At 42.5% G+C, this 23,326-nt stretch overlaps 1 protein-coding gene across 2 annotated transcripts in view; it reads left to right on the forward strand.

Annotated features, from left to right (window-relative positions):
- The window catches only part of slc2a4rg (SLC2A4 regulator), a 40,685-nt gene extending 29,267 nt beyond the window's left edge, over positions 1-11,418 (forward strand). The window contains exons 4-9 of one of the 2 annotated variants that reach the window (XM_080015086.1): positions 1,668-1,912; positions 8,347-8,447; positions 9,210-9,489; positions 10,422-10,544; positions 10,786-10,904; positions 11,229-11,418. In XM_080015086.1, the coding sequence (XP_079871212.1) occupies positions 1,668-1,912; positions 8,347-8,447; positions 9,210-9,489; positions 10,422-10,544; positions 10,786-10,904; positions 11,229-11,340 (980 nt within the window). In that variant the 3' untranslated portion in view covers positions 11,341-11,418. The remainder of the gene's footprint in view (positions 1-1,667; positions 1,913-8,346; positions 8,448-9,209; positions 9,490-10,421; positions 10,545-10,785; positions 10,905-11,228) is intronic. The other variant, XM_080015087.1, reaches the window with a different exon arrangement.
- Positions 11,419-23,326: the final 11,908 nt, after the last annotated feature.

The following is a 23,326-nucleotide window of genomic DNA, read 5'->3' on the forward strand; positions in this document are numbered from 1 at the left end:
GGATTCCTGTCGCTTTGCAGCTATACATTTATCAGAGACCCGCGATCGGTGCCAGAGTCTCGGCCACGACCCCGTCGCCATGGCTCCTGTTGCAGTCGCTGTCAATGCTGTGGTTGCCGTGACCATGGCAACCCCAGCAGACAGATAAAGTCCTGCCTGCTATTTTGGGACCCGGTGTTATCACAAGGCTACAGCGCCTTGTTTGTGTTTTTACTAGGATGACCATATGTTGTTTTTTTAGAACCGGGAGCCCTTATTTGAAACTATAGAGTATGTTCATCTACAGGGACAGACTGGCGCTCTTTACTGCTGTCCCAGCTGTGGATAGTCGAGTCACTACGTCACTAAAAAGCTGCTCTGGTATTCAGAATATAAAAAAGTTTCCTCAACTCCCTGTCAGTCCGCGTAACCTTTACATGACCTGCCTCATCCCCCTCGACGCTCCTTGCCACGTTCGTCTGAAAATTTAATTGAGCTAGAATGCACTCAGTTTTGTGCATTTATTCTATTTTTTCTATATTTTCTGCCTGCTTTTCATGTAATCTTCTGCTATAGGCGGTTAAGAGATAAGACGTAATCCTGGATTGGGTTTACTCTAAAGGATGTTCTTTGGGTATTCTATACAATCACACACTAATCCTTCTGTGCTGGTCGTCTACTCCGTACAAACGCCGTCCGTTCAATATCTGACATTTGAGGCAAGTTAATTCCCAACGTACATCAGATGAGGTTGACCGTGTCGAGGGTTACAATTTACATTCTGTGTTTCTTTGCTTCAAATGTCAGATCGAATGGCTGTGATTGGAGGGTCCAATAGGCTAGGGGTCATCGGATTGGTCAGAAGACCAAACAGTATGTTAGAAGGCTTGAGGGCTTCAAGCGATTGGAAGCTATTATGGTATTGAGGAAATGAAAGTTGTGTTTACTACGGTAGACGGAGCTTAGTGCATCTGAACCAAATCACGTGGTGAAGGAAATTTTGTTTCACCGTGAATAAAGTGTCACACAAATAAAGGATGAATGTTAAGCCGGCTGCTGGTGATCATTTTGTGGCATGTATACGGCTGTTAGACTCACAGTCTGTACATGGTTAGGATCAGTATGAATGAGATTTTTAATGTTTACATATTACACAACAATGCAGTAATTAGGACACACATATTGTTTTCAGTGTAAATGTACACATTAAAGTATCGATTCATTATTTTTCAACCCTATCCAATGAGGAAAACTTTTAAGCCTTAAAAATCTGTAAACCTCCTTTTCAAAAACAGGAAACTCATTTTATAGTCACATATGTATGTTTTTTATTTTCATGTAATATCACAATTTATTTAGAGCTTTTTGTAACTTCCTGTTTCTAGTTTCATACATTAGCGCTGATGTTGCCAAAAGAGCCTATTAGCAGAAGTGCAATAGAGTCTAAAAGTTAAAAAAAAAACTTGATTAAATGCATGGCTTGCGATCATTTACTTTTTGGGATAACATATAAAGACTATATTATGAGCTTTCCTAGATTTGAACGGTCTCCCTTTGTGTGTTTTTAGTAGTAAAGCGTACCCTTCTACATGCTTATCTCCTTTGATTTAAAACTGTTTCCTCCCTTCCTGCTGAGGATCTTCCTCCATCTCTCCTCCTGATCTTGACCAACAAGTGTGTACTTCCAGCTGCAGTACCCGAGCCGGCCAACAGGGGCTGGAAGGAGGCGCTGTCGGCGAGCTACAGCAGCTCCACCAGTGGCAACTGGAGCTGGGACGCCAGCGACCAGTCTGTGCCCTCGACGCCGTCCCCGCCGCTCTCCAACGATGCCAACAAATGCTTCCTGCTCTCCTCCCAGGGGGACGACGTCAGTGAGGACGGTCCAGAGAGCACACACTTCCTGTTTGAGGACCCCATACCCCGGAAGCGGAAGGTAAAGCATGGGGCTCCAGGTGGTAACCTAGAGGGACTTTTTTTGGGGTTGTATATGTTTTTACCCAAATACTAAAGGATGTCTTAGACAACTGCATTTTGTTTGGTCAGAATAATGTCAGAGACAACAATTGCACGATAATAGAGACACTTGAATGGGTCCACTGTGTTAAACCACAGTCAATCACTGTTGAGACAAAACATTTTAATGATACATAACATATTGATTATGACTTCAGAATGACTGTCTGTCATTAATCATTCAGTAAATCGAAAAATCTTATTTTCTGACCTTCATTTAAATAAACCATAAAAGATCTGTGGTGATACACCACAGTCACTTTGTTTTCATTTGAAACATACCCTAATAACCTCCGATTTCATTGCCTTTGAATCATTTTAATGACCTTTAAATGACCGTTGAAGCTGCTCCAACAGCAAAGCAGCAGTAATTACAGACACAGCAACTCCAACAACAACTCCAGCCGAGAAAACCAAGGTCTTGGGAAATAAAAAATTCACCAAGATAAGAGGGTGATGGATTGAGTTTTCCGTCTCCTTTTCTCCTCCGCACCTTTTTTTTTTGGTTGTTCCCCCCCCCCCCCCCCCCCCACACACACAGAGGAAACCGTCCAGAACGACAGAGTGGTTTCAATATCAAGAAGCTTTCTGCCCTATTTGGAGCCGCAGCTGGAGCGGTTTAGGAAGAGGGCATAATAGGAAAAGAATAATGGAAGCTTGAGGCAGCGACACGGGAGAAAACGATAGCATTAATGTTTTTTTTGGGGTATGGAGTCGCAGCAGAGGCTTTAAAGTCTGTTGGTCTGAGACACATCTGAGACAGGACGGGCTCCAAGGCCCACGGTGCCCGAAATCAATTTAATATAAGATAAGCAGGCAGGAAATGAAGGATGAAAGTCATATGCTCCGCGGAGGGGTATTTATTAGTAATCTGTCAATTATTTTTATTTATTTATTTATTTTATTAAAACCATAACATTTTTTATTTAATTTAGACCACAAAATAAAGTGGTACAGTAAAATAAGGTTAAACAAAATGATAGTAATTATAAATTTCAAGTTATCTGAACCAAAACAAGCATCTTGAAATTGCTTCATAATAAAATTATAATTTCTATTGCTGGGCTATTGTTATGGGTGGGGATTTTTTTATTTTTTAATCTTCTCTAAGTTTTTTGGGCTAAAATTATCTGAACCACAACAACGGCAGCATGCACAGACGTGGTTCGGGACATTTCAGACATCTCGTCGTTGGAGTTTGATCGATATCAATGTACATTAGGTGCAGAAATGGGTGGAAAAACTGTCGTCATTGAAGTAGAAGAACATTGAGGCGATTTAATACATTTTAACAGCGGCCGGCTTTGTGACATCATCATCCGAAGTTCTATCAGTCCAAGCTTCATCTATTGAGTCATTCGCATCCAGTGACTTGCGCCCTGTGGACAGCATAGCGTCTGCTGCGCGTAGACAGACCACCCGAGCGGGTGCTGCGTTCAACGGAAACTCGGGAAACTGTAACTCGTGGTGCGTTTCACAAAACTCCGAAAACTATAATTAGTCACAGAACCCGTTTTGGCAGCGCAGGAAGCTCTAAGAATCTTTGGAGGAACTGTCCCTTTCTTTCTTTCCCTTTCTTTTCCGCACTGCATGATCCAGGAACGATCGTAATTAGGGATATAAAGGTATACCGTTTTAAGGTATACCGCGGTATCAAGCAACCACGGTTCTGAATCGTAAGCCTTGTAGCCTGTAACACGGTGCCCACGGTATAAATCTATGTTGCAAAATTGAAGATGTCGGTAGCAGACAGCCAAATGTTGTAATAACACATCCATCCAACTCCAGGTGTTTATTCCCAAAGCGACATTTTATCCCAAACTCCGGGTGGTAAGCTTAGCTTATTTCAACACTGATACTCCGTTTCCGATGGGCCGACCCAGTGTTTATATAGTGTGAGGGGCCATGCCAAGTACGTCAGTCGTGATTTAGCCTCACCCAAAAAATCCGGAGCACAAAAATGGTGAAAAACTGTTTAACGGACTAACTGCACGATTCAGTAATACATCGTTCACAGTCTTTTCACATGTTTTTCAGAAATTACATTCACTGTATTCACATCACAGGGACTTTAAGACTGTCGTCACGCACACTACTGTCTACTCTCCACAATGGAAGATGAAACTGCCAGTTAAAGTCATACAGTGCACCGGGGAAAGACACTCTTTGTGACTCCGCCCCCCGCTGGCTGGCTGTTTGAAAGTTTATTAATATTACACGTGTCGTGGGTCCGAATTGCACCAAATTCGACACTGCACATCCCTGGCTCCCCAGCAACACACCCACCAAGTGTGAAATAGATCGGATAAACGGTTGTCGAGATAATCGAAGGTTTATTCCTCTATAGTCAGCTTATATTAGTTGGATTATGAATCTAAAACATAGCTTTTCTTAATATGGAAAAGGTGTACAATACAAATACATTTCTTTAGTTTATTTTCTATTGCAATTTTTCTCAATTAAATGTATATAAAATGTATTCTTTGATTTAGTTTACTCAAACTTCTGCTGATGCTGTATGTGTCTGTCTGCAGGAACAAAAATCAAATAAATCTGAATATTAAAAAAAAAAAAAATGACTATTAGAATGCTGAAATTGCCATTCAAGCATTCGTGGATTTTTATTTGTTTTTTATAAATCAATAATTGATTCTAAATGTTTTGACTAACGTTAGCGAATCAATTCATACGTGATGAGCAATAAAAATCAATTTAAGTTCATCCAGTTTGTTGCACAATGAACAATTCCTGGTAACGGTGTGCGTCGGCGGAGATGCACGAGCGCATCTCCAGCCCCACACAACTGCAGAACTAGTGTGTGTGTGTGTGTGTGTGTGTGTGTGTGTGTGTGTGTGTGTGTGTGTGTGTGTGTGTGTGTGTGTGTGTGTGTGTGTGCGTGTGCGCGTGTGCGTGCATGCGTGCATGTACGTGTTGGCTAGCGCTACCCAGAGGCCTCCCGCAACCAGAGGTCTGAGCCCTCAATTAGCAGCTGCCATCTGGGAGCGAAGGCCGCTTGATTGTGCTGGCCGCAGTTAAGAGGATTATTAAGCGTGGTAATCATCGGCCTTACTGCAACACCCTGCAGACGCAGGGAAAACACTCCGGCATTCAGTGATTTCTGATTGTATGCCGGATTACACAGTGGCTTCTCCCTTGTAAAGTTTTTATTTATTTTTATTTATTTTACAAAACTCCGGCTCTTCAAGGATCGTGAGAGGAGGGAGTTGCCCTGATTGTCGGCAAGGTGCCGCAAACTACCACCACTGACAAAACCCGTTTTACTCCATCCTCCCGCTTTCACTGGAAGCTGATGAGAGGTAATGAGAGCCAACACACCCACCGTCTTTCATGAGTGCCCACGCGGGTCTCTGCCTGCTCATATCGGGGCTGCCACACTGGAAACCCGGATTTGTTAATTTTTGCTAGAAAAATGCATGGAAACCGGTTTCAGTAGAATGTGCTTACCGTCCAAATAGAATGCAGTTAACATTTTAGTTCAATCCACTTAGTATTATTGAACAATACTCAAAAACAGTAGTTCTTATGAATCATTTATTTTCATCCATTTAATTCAGTCAAATCAATACTTTTATTATGTAAAGCTTATTGTACAGTGGTACCTCGACTTACGACTGTAATTCGTTCTATAAGAACGGTCGTATGTTAAAACTTTCGTATGTCGAAGCAATTTTTCCCATATACACCACATTCATATTTTTCTATGATTTCCTTCCTAGTTTCAATGGGAATCATTGCCTTTTTCTTTTTCCCATCATCCTTCTTCTTAGGACTCATCATGAAGGGTGAAAATAAACAAAATACACAGCACAAACACAGTAAATATGAAAAAAATATCGATAAGCCACAAACTACGTGCACACACGATGTAGGTCACCTGCTGACTGGCTAAGTGAGATGCCAAATCATCCGCAAACCTGCTTAGTATGCTTAAATGTAAACATTTTTATGTTTAAACAGCCGTGCGCGGGTGCGGCCTGCGCCAGTTCCCGACTCCCGTGCCGGTTTTCCGGTGTTTTTATTTTAGATCTATTTCCTACATGTATGAAACATAATTTTTAAACACAGCTGAGTTCAGGGACTGTCCTGTGTGCCCCCACTATCCTGTGCCGTGTCACACACGCCTCCCCGTTGCTTTCTGTTGCCATGGGCCTTAGTAAAAACGAGATGTTTTTGTGTAAATACTTTACTTGTAAATAATAAATTACGTTTATTATTTGTGTTCTATGCGTGTACATAAAACAGCAACATGTGCCCCAGCGATCGCCAGTTGGCATTGGATGGTATCTATAAGGGATGTCACGCCCAGACTTTCCAGTGACCTGTAAATAAAATGTACACATTATTATAATTATTATTACTGTCACGGCATCTGAAGGCAGCGGAGGTAGTACGCACTCCAAAAGCAAGTTGTTGCGAGCGGCGAAGAAGAAGCCGTCCGGCTGACACTTTAAATGCGGAAATGATCTTTTCTGCTGCTTAGTTTCGCCATTTACACACAACTGACATATTGCGCCGTCGCAGCAGGTTGTCACAAATATGTTTGAGAGTCCTTCAAGGTACTTTATGTTGCAAAGTGTGCCATACTTTTTGGACTATCTGGATTTGAGTGGCACGTCAGTGGCCAACGACGGGTGCAATTTTGACAGGCCCCACTTTGCAGACATCTCGATGAAAACCAGCGGGGGACCGTTACGGGGCTAACGTTAGCTAGGCTATAGTTTGCTAGCTATGCGCTAGCAGCTTTATAGTTTGCACTGGGTTCATGTCACACCATATTCATATATTATAGTCCTTGATATTATATACAGTCAATGTGTCACAGATATGTGAATAATACAACACACTTACCGGTCACTCAACTAGTCTTCTCATTTCTCTTGGTTCAACTCCAAGTGCGTGCGTCAGAGCTCAAGGACCAATCACAAGCGTAGAGCTGAGCTCAAGGACCAATCAGGAGCGCAATGTCACTGTTGTCAGGCAGCATTCGGAATGATGACAGGTTGCTAGCCCTTCAGAAACGTACAATACTCAGTAATCTCTACCTAAGAAAATCACCGTAGATTTAACCTGAATAATGAAACAACTCAATTTAATGGAGTGGTGACAACGGGTTTTTTTTGTAAAATAAAAAGAGAAGTAATGACCGAATTTAACGCAAATTCAGGGTTTACAGTGCAGTCGCTGATCAAACACCCACTCCCACCGCCGATGCCGACAAATGGAGCGATCCGGCGGGAGGCAGGGCTTATTTCAACCCTCGAATCGAATTTGTGGAGATTTATTTGCCGTTCAGAGGTTATCGAGAGGTCGGGGGTTTTTCCCAAATGCGTCTTTTTGCGTCCGGGAAACGGAGGGTCGGGGCCGAGGGCCACAGGGAACAGGTCAGCGCCGGCGCCCTGCCGTCCATCAGTGGTGCCGGCCCAAAAAGTGCTGCGAGGGCGAGAGTTGCTTCATTCACTCTTATGATTGGGTTCTCTCTCTCTCTCTCTCTCTCTCTCTCTCTCTCTCCCCCTTCCTCCCTCGTCCGCTCTAGTCTGGGATCAGGTTTCTGTTTTCGGAGGCCTACTGGGATGATCCCTCCCCACTGTGTGGTGTAGTGTTTTGGCCCCTGGTGGACTGGTGCACAACCCCCTGGAACGCACCATTATTCCACTTTAATAGGGCCGGAACAACCAAATACCCTGTGCTAGCATGTTGAATTTCCGAATTCAATTTGCAAAATGATATTTAATAAAAAACTAAAAGACTGCTGTACTTTTATATATATATATAGCAGTCTTTTAATGGTTTTTTTTAGATATCTATATATATACACACATTTATATCCCATAGGGTTTAGATTTAGATATAATTTGGTAAATAACATTTTATTCGTAAATTCAATGTGCCAACAGCTCCCGGAGTACAAATTGAAGGTTTTCTGGATGGATTGTCAACTCCAAAAAGTCCCAAAAGGAGGAGATAGCGACCGTGCGGCTCCCTCTCGCTGGGCTTTTAGGGGCTTTTGGAGCTTTATAAAGTCTGAATATAAGTATAAATAAAGTCTTTTTCTGCAGGAATCGCTGCCCAAGAACAATGTAGTAGTGCTAGTCATATAACTACTTTATTGGTTATTTTTTTGTTGAAGCAATCAATTAAGGGATGTTAAATACTAGAATCAGCCCGTTTTTCCTGCAAACATGTGTGTGTGTGTGTGTGTGTGTGTGTGTGTGTGTGTGTGTGTGTGTGTGTGTACGTGTGCGTGTGTACGTGTGCGTGTGTGTATGCGTGTGTATGTGTGCGTGTTCGCACCCGCGCCCCTGACGTCGCTGTGTGGTGCTCGCTGTGTTTCAGAACTCCATGAAGGTGATGTTCAAGTGCTTGTGGAAGAACTGTGAAAAGGTCCTCAGTACGTCCTCAGGGATCCAGAGACACGTCCGCACCACCCACCTGGGGTGAGTCCCAGCCCCCGCCGCCACCCCCACCCTGGCTCCACGGTCCGACTCAGGAGACCGGTGAAAAATGTTGACTCAGTATCTGTGGATAAGATGTAGAAGTCCTTTCCCCGGTGGAAAATGACAGGTGTCTTTACCTCAGGGTGCAGGCCTGAGAGGCTTAATGCTGGCGCTCACTGCCCCCTGCTGGCAGGAACAGTGACCACCATGGCAACATGTAACAGTTTCTTATGCCTTGTCGATGTTGTCTGTCTGTCTGTCTGTCTGTCTGTCTGTCTGTCTGTCGTGTGTTTTTATTAAAATATAAATATATATTTCAGGAATATATATGCAAGAAAGTCTCACGTAATGTACGACATTTCATGCATCCGTGTACGTTGTGAAATCTTATTTGGCGATTAATTGTCATACAAATAATGGTGTTTCACAATTTACTATAACAATAATAGTGCTCTTTCTGTTCATGTTATGCCATTATCATAGCATAAGTCCATAATAGTATCAAAATACACATCCCCCCGAGGGAGAAAAGCCATGAACACAAAAACGTTTGGGTAGACACTGAACTTTCCTCAACCGAACTGATGGCCTCAGCCAATTTGCTTTGTATTTGTTTCCGCCTCTCTAACATTGCCCAAAAATTCCCACGGAAATTGTATGGAAACAAAATCTTTCGAGATAGATGATGTGATTGTGACGGCTCATGCCGTGTGTATTATGAGCACGTCATCCAGGCATTCACGCCACATTCCCGCCCTGCAGACGGAACAGCGACTCGGACTACAGCGACGGCGAGGAGGACTTCTACTACTCAGAGATCGAGGTCAACATGGACAGCCTGTCGGAGGGCCTGTCCAGCCTCACCCCCACCTCCCCCACCACGGCCGGGCCTCCCCCCGTCTTCCCCGCCCCGCCGCTCACCAACGTCCCACGCTCCGAGCACATCAGCGTGAGCGGGGCGCCGGGCCACGGACCCGCCCCCGTGCTCAGCCAATCAGCTCCCTCCACGCTCTGCCACATCCGCACCGACCACGCCTACCAGGTACCCCACACACGCACACACGCACACACACACACGCACACACGCACACACACGCACATACACACGTGAACACAAATTTGTTTTCGTTTCCGGAGGATATTCGAGACCGCTGCCTTTGTAGATTCTTGCATTTTGGTTTTTAATCCTTTTTTCATCTGCTTGTGATGAATGGGGCCAATCTAGATGCACGACTGTCTACACTTACATGTGCTTGACTTTAAAGGTCCCATATAATTCCACTTTCAGCAATTTCATATCTACTTAACATGATAATACATTATTGATATTCATAAAAAATAACGTAGTAATAATAATAATAATGATAATAATAATTATTAAAGATAACTGGTCATAGATGTTAATATTATTATATTTTATGTACTTTTAATATCTTGCTTCTGTTGTCTTGCTTTTGTCTTTTGTGCACCCACCTCACCATGTCATGTTCCTTGTATGTGAAAATATACTTGGCAAAATAAAATAAGATAATTCTGATTCTGATGACCGGCCGCAATTCATAATTCATAATCATCAATGCTTGTTTTTTTTTTTTCAGAGGCAATCTCTGCCAAAAAAAATCCAATCTTAGTACACACATCACGTCTTCCCAGTTCTATGTGGACTCTTCACACAACACCGTTGATGAAGTATTTAGGGGGGGGGGGGAGGTTAGAAACCTCCTGTTGAGATCACTGCAAATCCTCAGGAGACTTTTACCAATTCCTGTTTCCCAACTTTTTCCTCTTTTTCTCAACTCTGCTCCTCCCTTCATTTCCCTCCACCTTCTCCTCTGGGCTTGGTTGGGGTGTGTGTGCGTGTGTGCGTGTGTGCGTGTGTGCGCGTGTGTGCGTGTGTGCGTGTGTGCGCGTGTGTGCGTGTGTGTGTGTGTGTGTGTGTGTGTGTGTGTGTGTCTGTGTTCGTCCATGTTCCAGGCCACTGCTCCAGTCAGTATCCCAGTGTGCTCAGAGCTCGCTGGGGCAGACAGCGGCACTGGGACTGGGAATGGTATCAGTGTGTCCTGGCAGTCTCCTCCCATTGTTTTCAAAGGCCTTCCGGTGAGTCAGGCTTCCTTCCTCTTCTTCCACCTTCTCTGTTTACGTCTTTCTCCCTCCCTTTGCTTCTTGCCTCTCTTTCCCATTCATCACCCTGTCACCCTCTCTCTCCCCGCAAATCAGAGAGGCTTAGTTCTCCCCTCTCAGTCGGATTCTCGACAGTCGATTCACTTCACTGTTCGTCCAGGCTATTTTAACGGGAGAAACCGCAAAACACGCTGTGTCCTCTCCTCAAAACCCGCAGGGTCCTCCGGCTCACATCGGCCTCGGGGAGAAGAGACAGCCGGTGCCCAACGGGCACATCGCTGTCAACAAAAACCACACTTTAATATCGCCAGCACCCAAACCAGCGCCGGGCACCAGGTAAACAGCTGCTGTCCGCCTGCTCAGTGTGTGCGCTTTAATGCAGGAGTTCCCAAATGTTCCTATGGCTAGGGACCCCAGCCCAACTCAGCCCTGACTGAGGACCCTCTTCACAAAAAATGTACACACTTTCTGTTTATAAATTAACTTCTACAAAAAACACTTATGAGTGAGGGTGAGTATATCGGTATAAAATCATGTGGTTGTTAGTGTGTGGTCGTTGCATGCACGTTAGAATGTGAGAATGCGAGGAAACCGTGCGTTAGTGTGGGTGTTAAGGCCACGGCGCGTTGTGCTCACCTTGTCATCTCTGCTGTTTCCAAGGAAACCCCGGGGAGAGGCGAAGAAATGCCGAAAGGTGTACGGCATGGAGAAGAGAGACATGTGGTGCACAGCCTGCCGCTGGAAAAAAGCCTGTCAGAGATTCACCGACTAAACCCTCCCTGCACCCCGTCCCCCCCGTGCTTCACCACGATGGACTACTCTGCATTCAGAGCTGCAGCAAGTGGGCCGTTCCAAGTCAGAGACGGGGGGGGGGGGGGGGTTATGTAACGATGATGCTCTCAGCGACTGCTTCCCGCAGCTTCACGGGGGGGGGGGGGGGGGGGGGGTTCTCCACGCTGTCTGCTCTGTTTCCAAACAAACAAACACGAAAATAGTGGGTTAAAGCAAACCTTCAAGTCAATGAAAAAAAAACTTTTTATCTAAGACAGATCATTTTTAAAGGATGAAAAGAAACTTTTAAACCGGTTTCGTTAAAAAAAAAAAAAAAAAAAAAAAAAATCGATTCTCTACGCCTTGGTTCATGGCATATTTTGAAAGACATAAGATAAGCTTTTTTCGTGTATTCATCATGGTCAGAGTATCAATTTACGCTACCGTTTTTTTTTTTTTAGGTTTTTCTTTAGAGGGAGTGGATCATGTTAACTTCGCTTTTTTTATAAATATCCGTTACATCTTTCTGAAATAACCGTTTTTCACTATTGAATGGACGGCAAACCTACCAAAGCAATTATAATCCCAGTCTTGCTATAGCTTGTTCATGTACGATGACCAGCATAATCACAAGCTCTATCCCACTTTTTCAAATATATTTGCCACTAGAAATAACCCCAATAATAATCACCCCCCAATCTCAGAACACACCCTGTGAGATTGTCTGCAGATCTAGCGCAGCTCGCTGTGCTTCCCGTTATTTGCAGTGATACACACACAAAAAAAACAAAACATCTCACGCAGAGTAATACAAGAACAAATTTTATTTGTCAAATCCACTTTTCTGTACCTGTAAACTAGAGATATGCACCTTTTTACGAAATACAAATCTTCTCTCAGTATCACTGTAACCGCAGCGTTGCCCGTAGAGTCGATGTTCTATTTCACAGCGAGTTTTTATTCTCAACAGCTAGTTGCTGCGGCCTGTACCAGTTGCACTGTGCAATAGGTGGGATTGCCTTGTTGTCTTTCTTGCTTCTGATCATTTAACGAGTAAAGCCTGAAAAGCTCAGTTATTTGTATTTTACAGCCTGCTTCGCTATCAGATTGTTTACCCGAAATCAGTGATACCTGGTGGACACACGCTGTGACGTGTTACATTGATTAAACCCTTGATTCACATATACACATATATACCTGGAATGTAGGTATTAGGAATAGCAGCATTACAGCATACCAGACTGAAGACAGTAACCATATCATAAGTTAGGGCCAAGAACAAAGTTATTTTTTTCTCATCTCAAAAAACTAGGTTTAAACTTCATAAAATATCTACTCCATGACACATGCACAATATCTCCCTCTGGTACAACAAAAAAAATGTAATTAAAAATCAGTTACATTGTGTTATTCCTCAGCCAGCCATCTGACAGACTCCGTTGGATAATTACGTGGAAATACTAAAATAACAAAATAATCTAAAAGAAAAGATCAATTGTAAAATATTCGGAAGGTCACGAAACCGTCATTATAATATATTATACACACTGTGTCTGCTGCTGTGACCCATGTGATAGATTAACGATGTGAGGACAATGTGGAAAACATTTGAAACAATTTGAAAAAAAAGCACTTACTTTACTCAATCTAAATAACAAAACGTTGTAACTTCTATAATTCTATTGGCTTTGTCCAGATATTGAAAAATAAGAGGTCAGTTGCTGAATCCATTGCTTAAGCCATTGAGATGAATATCTTAAGCTTTAAAGCATTCCTCTATCGTCCCTTTCAATTGAAACCAAGACTTTAACTGCAATTAATTATTTTAAAATTGTATGAAACATACGTATACTTAGCTGATGATGATGATGATGATGCGGTGTCAATTTGTACAGAAAATCTGGAAAGGTTGAGTCCCTCGCACCTTCCTCTGGTTTTTACTGCCCTCTACTGGTCGCTTTACTGGGTAAAAATATTAAAACTGTTATAAACCAGTATAAAACAACTTCAGAATAAGAGCAGATGAGCTGGACACAACTAAAGACACTGAATTATTATTATTATCATTATTATTATTATTAGTAGTAGTAGTAGTAGTAGTAGTAGTAGCAGTATTATACTTTGAGCTTTAATGTTAAAAAGAATTAACCCCCTAAAATAACCCTCCAAAATCGACCATTTCCTTATCCAGGCTAAACTGAATTTTTTTTTTAAATGAATTAATTGACAAAAAAAAGATTGTTCCTGTGGTAAATACTGGCTTTACCATTTATCTAAATTTGTATTTCCTGTATAGAGCCTGAGTCAAGATAGTATGTATTCTATATATACTGTATAAACTATATATATAGTATACACTGCAACTTATCTTTGTACAATTTAAATCTTTTATGTAGATTCTGCTGAATCTCCCTCTCAGATATCATGGTTCCCTACATTCACACAAATAGACTCACACAGGTACACACACACACACACACACACACACACACACACATGTATACACACACACAGGTACACACATGGGTATACGCACACACAGATCTACACACACAGGTATACACACACACAGGTATACACACACAGACACACACACACACACACACACACACGTAGAGATACCTAGTGCCTGTTCCTTCCAAACTTTCAAGGCAAACTTCATCGCTGCACGACAGTACGGCTCGGCAACTCAGCCTCTGTGTTGCCATAGGGACACCTTCACTGTCGGCTATTCTCTAAAACCACATTTTTGTTCCCAAAGAATTCACACACACACACACACAGATATATATATATATATATATATCTGTGTGTGTGTGTGTGTGTGTGTGTGTGTGTGTGTGTGTGTGTGTGTGTGTGTGTGTGTGTGTGAAATGAATGCAAACATGTAAACAAACAGGCATTTCCACATTTCGAGGTGGATGACTTATCTCTAAAACGTTAAAATGCCGCCCCCAGGCTTTCTCGAGGACCAGCAAAGACACTGTGTGGTTGCATCGTGTCGTGTTTTACTTTATTTTATTTACTTTGTCTGAAAGGAATTTGTTAAGCAGATCCCAGATAAGCTACGTCTCCTCAGTCCCACCACCCAGCTCAAACCGTGGCCGGGGGCCTCGAACCCCAATGGCAAAAAAACAAAACAAAAAACCTTCACAAAGTGCCAATGAAAAGAACAGAAAAAAAAAAAAAAAAACAGGTAGACTTTACCGAACGAAATTGCACTAACTTGCACTGCGCAAAGTCATGTTTTTATACACACAGATTTTATAAAACACATTTTTGAAGTAAAAGGAAATTGTGTTGATTGTGTTTTTTTCTTAATTTTCTTTATTTTTTTTTATTTTTTGGAGAGTTAAGGGGTTTGGGGGGGGGGGTCATCACTGCCTGGTTGATGAAACAGGGGCGTCAGGGATGGGAGGGGTCGTGTACCTCTGCGGTCCCCCCTAGCGGTTAGAGGCCGGTACTGCGGTCCAGCGCGGCACTGCGGGGCGGGGGCCACCACGCCCTCCACCTCTGAGGAAGAAGGCTCCCCAGTCAAAATATAAAAAGGGTCTGAAAGCAGCAGCACCTGTGGGAAAACGCTGCTGTTAAATTAGCTGTTTCGCTGATTCTTTTATTTTTTATTTTTTATTTTTTTAATTTGACGACAGTTTTGATGCCGGGAGTTCCCGGCAAAAGGAGAAAAACGCTCGCGACGATTCGCTTTTTGCCCCAAAACGCAGGATCTCTGGGCTTCCTTCTGTTCGAACAGCATTTCGCTGGTTTCCACTTTAGCCTGGGCTGAGGCTGGAATTAAGAACAGCTGATTTGTGCAGCGTTTGGTCTTCGGCGCCCCGCCCCGCCCCCCCCTTTTCGTCTCTCTCGTGTCATTTTCATGTTTTTTTTTTTTTTCTCTGTTTGTTTCGTTTTGATAATATTCTCAAATCCTACGTTCTCCTTTCTCCATCCCTCGTAGAAGCACTTTAACGTTCCACCAGCAGTTCCACAGATTTGTGCTTTTATCGAGGACGTGGGATGGTTCCTGTTATGCACGCACTAATACAATCAGGCCCAGTTCTTCGTTGTTCGACCACTAAAAGTGGCGTGTTGGCCTGAGCAGCGGGCGTCCTCAGGTGTAGCTTGGACCCCACAAGGAAGTGAGAAAGTTCTCTGGCTACTAAGTCGCACTTCAGCGTATATACTTTTTTTTTTTGGGGGGGGGGGGGGGGGGGGCAAGCTTTATTAAAACAACATACCTAGGGCCCAGAGATTTGGGCTTAAGCTACGAACGCGCGTGCAAGGAGACCGGAGACTTCGATTTAACGGCGATGATTTGGACGGATATGTGCTTTCGGGCTCTCCTGAAAACGCGCGTCACAAAAAAAGATGATACTTTTCTTTATCTTTTTTTTTTTTTTTTTTTTTTTTTTGTCTTTTGTTGCCGTATGCGTTCTATGAAAAGGAAACGTTTTGTTTTTTTCTCTGTACAATGTATTTGCTTAGATATCTTCCTTTTATGTGTGTTTGGTTTTTTTTTTTAAAGGCGATTGTAAAGCTGTAGTAAAGCTAACCTGTACAGACGCAGTGTATATTAGTAGCTTAGAGGCAAACGGGAGAACTACATGTTGAATGTAAAAAAAACAAAAAAAAAAACATCTTTTATCTTGTTATGATGCTGGCTATTCTTTTTTTTTTTTTTTTTTATTTCTTTTTTTTTTCCCTGCAGTTGAACCTGTAGTGCTTGCTGAATTAAAAAGAAAAGCAAAATGTACACAGACACACAGACAGCTACGCCGATCACACTTCATGAAATCATATCGACCCACCCAGCCGTGCAGTATTGCTTCACTCTCCTACTTTGTGCAATGAAACGCTTTAAAAAAAAAAAAACAACAAAAATGGAACAAGAACGTGACATGAGCTTTTCCCGTGATCCGGGGGCGAGTCGCTCATGCTGTTGTTGTCCCCCCGCTGTCTTTCTCCCTGCCAAATAGTTTGGGGTGTTTTTGGTTTTTTTTTTGCTTGTTTTTTATCTGGGTGGTTGTTGTCCTCGTTGTCCTCCTTGTTTGTTCGTGTAGGGGCTTCTTTGTGGGCTTTTTCGATGTTCAGTTGTTGTCGGGCAGGATCGCCGGATTTTAATCTCTGGTCTTTTCGGAGACATGTTTGACCTTGTGCGCCTCTCTGCCTTGCACATTCCAGCAGACAGCAAAGCCTCCCGTGTCCTCCGTTTCCCTCCCTCCCTGGATTAGACAAGATTTTTTTTTTTTTTTTTTCTACTGACATTTCTTTCCTTTCCTCTTTCGCGCCGTTCAGCTTTACTGTGGTCCCACCCAAGCCTTCACCCAGTTTATTAAGCTAAAGAAACCCTTGAAATGTGCATCGTAGAAAAGCCTTTTTTTTTTTTTTTTTTTTTTTTTCTTCCTTCCAAATACACAGAATGGATCGTCGCCCTTTTTGAATGTTTGACAGGTTGGTTTTTTTTCGTTTTTTTTTTTTTGCTGTCGCCAATCCCGAGCGGCAGCGGCGGCGTCGACGCCGGTGGATCTCCTTCCAAAATCAAAAATGTAATGAATCGCCATGGCAGCTCCATCCCAGCCTTCTGCCGCCCTGCTCCCAGACCCTGTTGCTGTTTTATTTTCAAACTTCTGTCCTGCGTCAATCGCTTCTTTTGTGATTTTTATTTTGTTCCCCCCTGTTGTGTGAAACTGACCTTTTATGTTGCTTTTTTCATTTTGTTCTCGCTGTTATTTCTCATTGATGAGTTGATTGATTGATTGATGTCTAGCTGAGTTTAGGATTTGTTGTTATGCATGTTTAGCATCGCTCGTGTTTTTTTTTTTTTTTCCTAGGAGAAACAACACTGAAGGGTTTTTTTGTGTATGTGTGTTAGATTTGCCTTTATAAAGCGGATGATGATTTTTCCAGGCAGACTTTGGTTTGTTCACCTTTTGTTTTCTGTTTTTTTGTTGTTTTTTTTTCGTTGTACTTCTTAAGGCGGTCTCAGAAAACACAGCGTCAGCTGCAGGGCAACGTTTTCTCCTGCACAGGGAGCCTTTCCCCAGGAATGGTGCACTCAAGGATTATTGTGTGAATGGATGTCGGGCCTGTGAGTGGAGCTCGAGTCGGCGGATGACCGCGTGTGATGCTGATAATGTGATCCATGTGATGTGAGGTCATGTGATGGAGAGAAAATAAAAAGGAGAATGGAAGAAGTCGACTGGGTTGGTGTTTCTGTGTTCAGCCGTTTGTGCACAAAGGAGTGTGACAGGAATGTTTGTAATAAAAAATGTGGAACTGGGAGAAGAAAAAGTCACATGACAAATGCCACTTTTCAAGAATGCCAAGGGCAGTGCCACAGACACTCCCTTAAGACAGACTTGTGCAGGTACTATTAGGGGCAACTAGTGAACCTTAATGTACACAGCAAGGTGTCTCAGAGTGTATTACACTTTCATTCCAATAAAATTTACAAAAATGTGAAGGTCACTTTGAATCAGGCTTTTGTAACTTTTGTAACACAGCTAATTGTCATTAAATGTGCAAATATCACTTATTATTGGGCAATAATAGAAAAATGAATGTAATGATATAATTCAAATTAAAATTCAATCGTAAAAGCGTTGTGTAATATGGAATGTGGCGCTAACATCACGTTGCCGGAGCACGCAACACATTGACTATGAATGTCGAGCTGCATATTTGAGTTTAAAGATGGCTCGGAAGTCTTGTGTGAAAAACTGCCACGGAAAATCTTGCAACCATCTCGTGTGGAACCTCGACTGAAAGTGATCCTGCAAAAATGGCGACCGTTGTACTTCACATTCCCTACGTGGCTTGTTATTCTTTCAAATTACGCTGATCATTCCCAGTAAATAGTAAACTCGCGTATCACCGCCTCGGCTCCATGACATTCGGGAAATAGCAGCGCTTGTGCATAACTTCAGTTTTAACCGGCGCTCCCAACGCTCACTGCAGGTGAAACCAAAAATGCATGGGTCAGGCAGTCTGAAGAGAGAAGTGTCTCTCCATCAGCCCTATTTTCATTCATTTATTTTTACGGTTCGCAAGTTCACCATTTTAAACCGCTTTCATGGAACACTAACCAGTACTAGTTGAATTCACACTTTCCATCAGTTTGTGCTCCCGGCTTTGCAAGAAGGACGTTTTGAGGGAGAGTCGCCGAAGAGAAAATACAAAACTACACAACACACAGGGTGACTTCTTTACAGCAGCAATTTCAAAATTTATTGAGACTGATTGGTTTTTGCAAATAATAGTCAAGCTAATTCATCCACTAAACGGGACCTTGGAAAACAGGCTCGAGCGGCCGCAGGCCAACCCCAACACCAAAACAGGAGGCTCATGGTTGACTATAAAAATGTGCTGTGATCAGTACTAGCAACCAAAAATATCTGCACAAGAGCACTTAAATCTGCCCATAACAAAACAAGTGTAAAAATGGGACTTTTTTTTTCATTATTTAAACACATTTTGTTACAAACACAGGTTTATGATCATTATCAATATAAATTCAGTATCATATTGAACGATATTATCCCCCAAAAAAAAAAGAAAAAAAAAAAAAAAAAAAGAAACAGGCCTCGAGCCACGTGTGACCCTTTACAAATGAAAGGCACCACGCCAAGCTCGAGGGGGAAAATAAATAATATGTAATAGCAATATAAATTTGTATATATGAAGGTATACACACACCACTCTTAGTAGAAGAACAGAATCTGAAATAAAAAGAGCCAATCTTTCAAATATCGTATAATATAGATAGACCCAGATCTATGGCTTCATGGTTGCAACGTGTGACTCGAGCTGTACAGGACAAGGATTGCAAAAATTTGTTTACACGTCTACGTCTGGAAATACCCATATTCATCTGCAAAAAATAAAATTAAAAATTAAAAAAAAAGCAAAGAGTCCCGGGTTTTTGCATTGTGTGGACGTGGGGGCGGGTGTGTGTGCGCAGACGCTTTGGCCTGACAACATAGACACGGGCATGCAGAGAAGACACGGAACCACCAACACATAGTGGGAAAAGCCCAAAGCGGAGCCACCTCTTCTGATTTGTCCGTGAAAGCAGAACAGTCTTTTCCTCCGACACCTTTAAACCGATCGCATCTCAATAGTCTCTATCCGTCAATACAAATAGTCTTTTATTTGTCTCACACACACACGCAGACACAGACAGACGGACAGACACACACACACACACACACACACACACACACACACACACACAAACACACACGGGTGAAATGTTATTGAGGCACATATTGTGGGGTTGATGGTGAATATTTCCTGAAGTACAACCCGGTATGAGGAATAGGACGCACGGTGCGGGGCAGTGAGAGGAACACGGAGCTGGACACGCACACACACACACGCACGCACACACACACACACACACACACGGAACTCAGTCCTTCCGAACCCACCGTTAACATTCAAAGTATCACACCCATTGAATTTTGTTCCTGTTTTTTGTTTTTTTGTTGTTGTTGTTGTTTTTTTATGTCTCTCCCTTAAAAGTCCCCCAATAAAACAATAAATAAAACATCTTAAATAAGGATCGTCGCCACCGACAGATCGAATGAAGGGGCGCACGTGCGCGGGTCTGAGGACTAAACGTGCACTTCAGAGCTGCAACTTCGGTTATTTTCATTATCGATTCATCCGTCGATTATTTTCTCGATTCATCGATTAGTTGTTTCGTCAGGAAATGCTGAAAAATGTCGATCACTGTTTCCCGAACCCCAACGGCGACATCCTCAAACGTCTCGTTTCGGCCACAACCTAAAGATATTCAGCTTGCTTTCATACAGAAAGAAAGGAACCAGAAAATATTCACATTTTAGAAGCTAGAATCAGAGAATGTGGAAATTTTCTCCTTAGAAAATGACTCAAAACGATGAATCGATTATCAAAATAGTTGGTGATTAATAGAAAAGTTGGCAGCTAATCGATGAATCAATTATCAGAATAGTTGGCGATTAGGTGAATAGTTGGCAACTAATCGATTAATCGATTATCAAAATTGTTGGCAATTCGTTGAATAGTTGGCAACTAATCAATTAAACAATGCAGCTCTAGTGCACTTTCCCCAAAAAAAGGACCATCGACGCACAAACACGGGTCCCTTCATCCCCAGTTGCACTAATGACGAATAAACACTTAAAAAGCCAAACAGGTTTAGAAATACAGTTTGCAGGGAGAATGGATTGTCTGTATTTCTATCTTCAGTGCCGCCCTGAACGGGATCTTCATTCAAGGTGTTCGGACAATACAACTTAAAATTGGTCAGTGAGTCATCGACACGAAAAGATGACAAAAAGAGAAGGATCAAGGATTCGGGATTCAGGATTGCAAATCCTCGTACACTAGTACTTACTTACTTCTCACGCAGCCCTTCATATACGCGATAATACCAAAACGTGCACCGTTTTCAAAATAGTGACAAATAGTGACAGGTATAAAAATGAAAAACAGCAAAACCGATCAAACACAATAATAATTCCAAAGAAAACACACGCTCACACGCGCGCACATGCACACACACACACACACACACACACACACACGCGGAAACAAAAGCACTTAATGTCGAACAAGGTACTCGATAGTTTTTGGTTTGACATGAATGGATTAGTGTACATTTGTGTGATGTGAAAGCACGTGTTGAATGCATGTTGCCCTCGATATCGAACAGATACGTCTGAAAGGTGGATTCAGTTTTTCCCTCCGTAGAAAATGCAAAGTACGACTAAAAAAGCTTCAAACTGGCACGAGAAAAAGGTCGAGAAAAGCCCTATGGCTTGCTGTCCACAACAAGGCAAAGTATAAAAGCTCTTTCTTATACGAGATCTTAAAATATCAAAAAAGGAAAAAACACAGTAAAGCTTAGCATCCAGCACTTAATCATAATCATTAATAATAATAATAATAATAATAATAATAATAATAATAACAACAACGAGAACAACAACAGTAATCATAGTTCTGATATTTATAATAACATATATGTCGTTGGTCCTAATTTTATTGTCAAATCTCTTGCCAAAACAATAGCAATAATCGAGAAATAAAACTCAATATTAGATGTGAACGATCGTTTTGACAGAGAAGCCTTTGACAGCCGCTTCTTTATTGACTATTCAAAATCAGGAAGCCACCGAGGGAATCATTTTTTTCTTTTCTTTTTTTTCTTTTTTTTTTTTTTTTAATAAATAAGCTGTTGAACAAAACACAAATGAATCATCATCACACACACACGCACACACACACACACACTCTACTAAGATCCAACGGAAGTTCAAGCCAAAATTTTCTTCAATACTCTTCATGTTTTTTTTTTTTTTCCATACTCATACAAAAGCTTACTGAAAGACATCCATGGCCAGAGGAAATGGGAAAGGAAGAAGGTAAGAAAAAAACAAACAAAAAACAAAAAATCTGCATATTCCACGTTCATATAGTGAACTGATAAAACCGACGAAAGAATAAGAGTTGGAAAATCAAATCAGCTCCTTCTTATACATTGAGAGAGGGAGAGAGAGAGAGAGAGAGAAAGAGAGAGAGAGAGAATCCGAGATATTCCATTATAACAAGTTCCAGTGTTGAGAGAGAGTTGATATTGTGTGTGTGTGTGTGTGTGTGTGTGCGTGTGCGTGTATACGATAACCAGGTCACTGCATAGCACTCAAAAGCTCTGTTGCCGAAATCTCCCATCACCCCTTATTTTTGTTTCTCTCTCTCTCTCTCTCTCTCTCTCTCTCTCTCTCCTTCCCTCTTTTTCTATTTAACCCCCCCCCCCTCCCCCAACAAAAAAAAAACAGCTATGTATGTACATCTGTAGTAAACTTTGAACAAGGAAGGTTTTAAGGTTCACCACCGAAAAGGCATAGGCTATAGAAACAGCAAACTACACAGAGATAGATCCATGGTGGGTCCCCCCCTCCAGTGGTAACAGTCAGGAGGACATTGGGTTATATCCTTAAAGGTAGGTGCGGTCACCAAGTCGTCTAAGGTCAGAAGAAAAAGATCGGATTCCAAAAAATGTAAACCGTTGTAACTGTGGATTCGGGGGGCTTTTTTTTTTTTTTTTTTTTGACCGGAGCCTAAAGTTGTGGTTAAAGTGCAAAAAAGTCTGTGGCAGTCGGACGATGTGCCGCTCGGGCTGACGGTCCCTGCGACGTGCAGCGTTGCAATAGTTAAAAATGGTCCCCAAACACCCCCCACGCCCACCAAAACGCATACAACTAGCCCCACCCTTCTCCCAAAAAAACAAAAACCCAAAAACTCAAACCGGATGGAACTCTCATCTTCCTCCGCCGGACGCTGTCTTCCATGTCCGTCCCGTTTCCGTGGTGATTGTGACAGGCAAACACAACAAACGTCAGCAGTCGCGGTCCTGCCAGGTCCGTGGATGAGTCCCTTCTCTGTGATTCCCGTCCCGAGAAGAGCGTCAAAACGACACTGGACTCTTGGCTCCACCCCCTTTTAGGACACGAAACAAACCAAAAAGAAAACAAAAACGAAAAAACAAAAAAAACAAAACAAAACAAAACAAAAAACACTGCATCAGAAATATAGGAGGTAAGCAGAAGAAGTTTGTTTTTGTCTTTTTTTTTGCTTGAGCTGTCTTCACTCTCTTTCGGTTATGGCGGTCATATCCTCAGCTCAAGGCTTCTGCGGGAATTGGCCTGTGCATGTCTGTGTGTGCGAGTGTGTGTGTGTGTGTGTGTGTGTGTGTGTGTGTATTCATGACAGAGACTGTGTCCACCCATAATGGTTATAGATCATTGTCGCGCATAGCTCTACACCTACGACCTTTTCCATCCGGAGGAAAGGCCTGCCCACGCTGGGTGGGACAGATGGCTAAAGGAGGGCGCAGAGGATCCTGCCCCAAACAGACCACGAGGGATTTTCTTGAGAAGATTGTGGGGGTGGGGGTCGGAAAAAAAGACCCCGTGGAGAGGGCGGCCCCCCAGCAGCGGCTC

The sequence above is a fragment of the Zeus faber genome, assembly GCF_960531495.2.
Source record: "Zeus faber genome assembly, chromosome: 15".
Taxonomy (NCBI): Eukaryota; Metazoa; Chordata; class Actinopteri; order Zeiformes; family Zeidae; genus Zeus; species Zeus faber.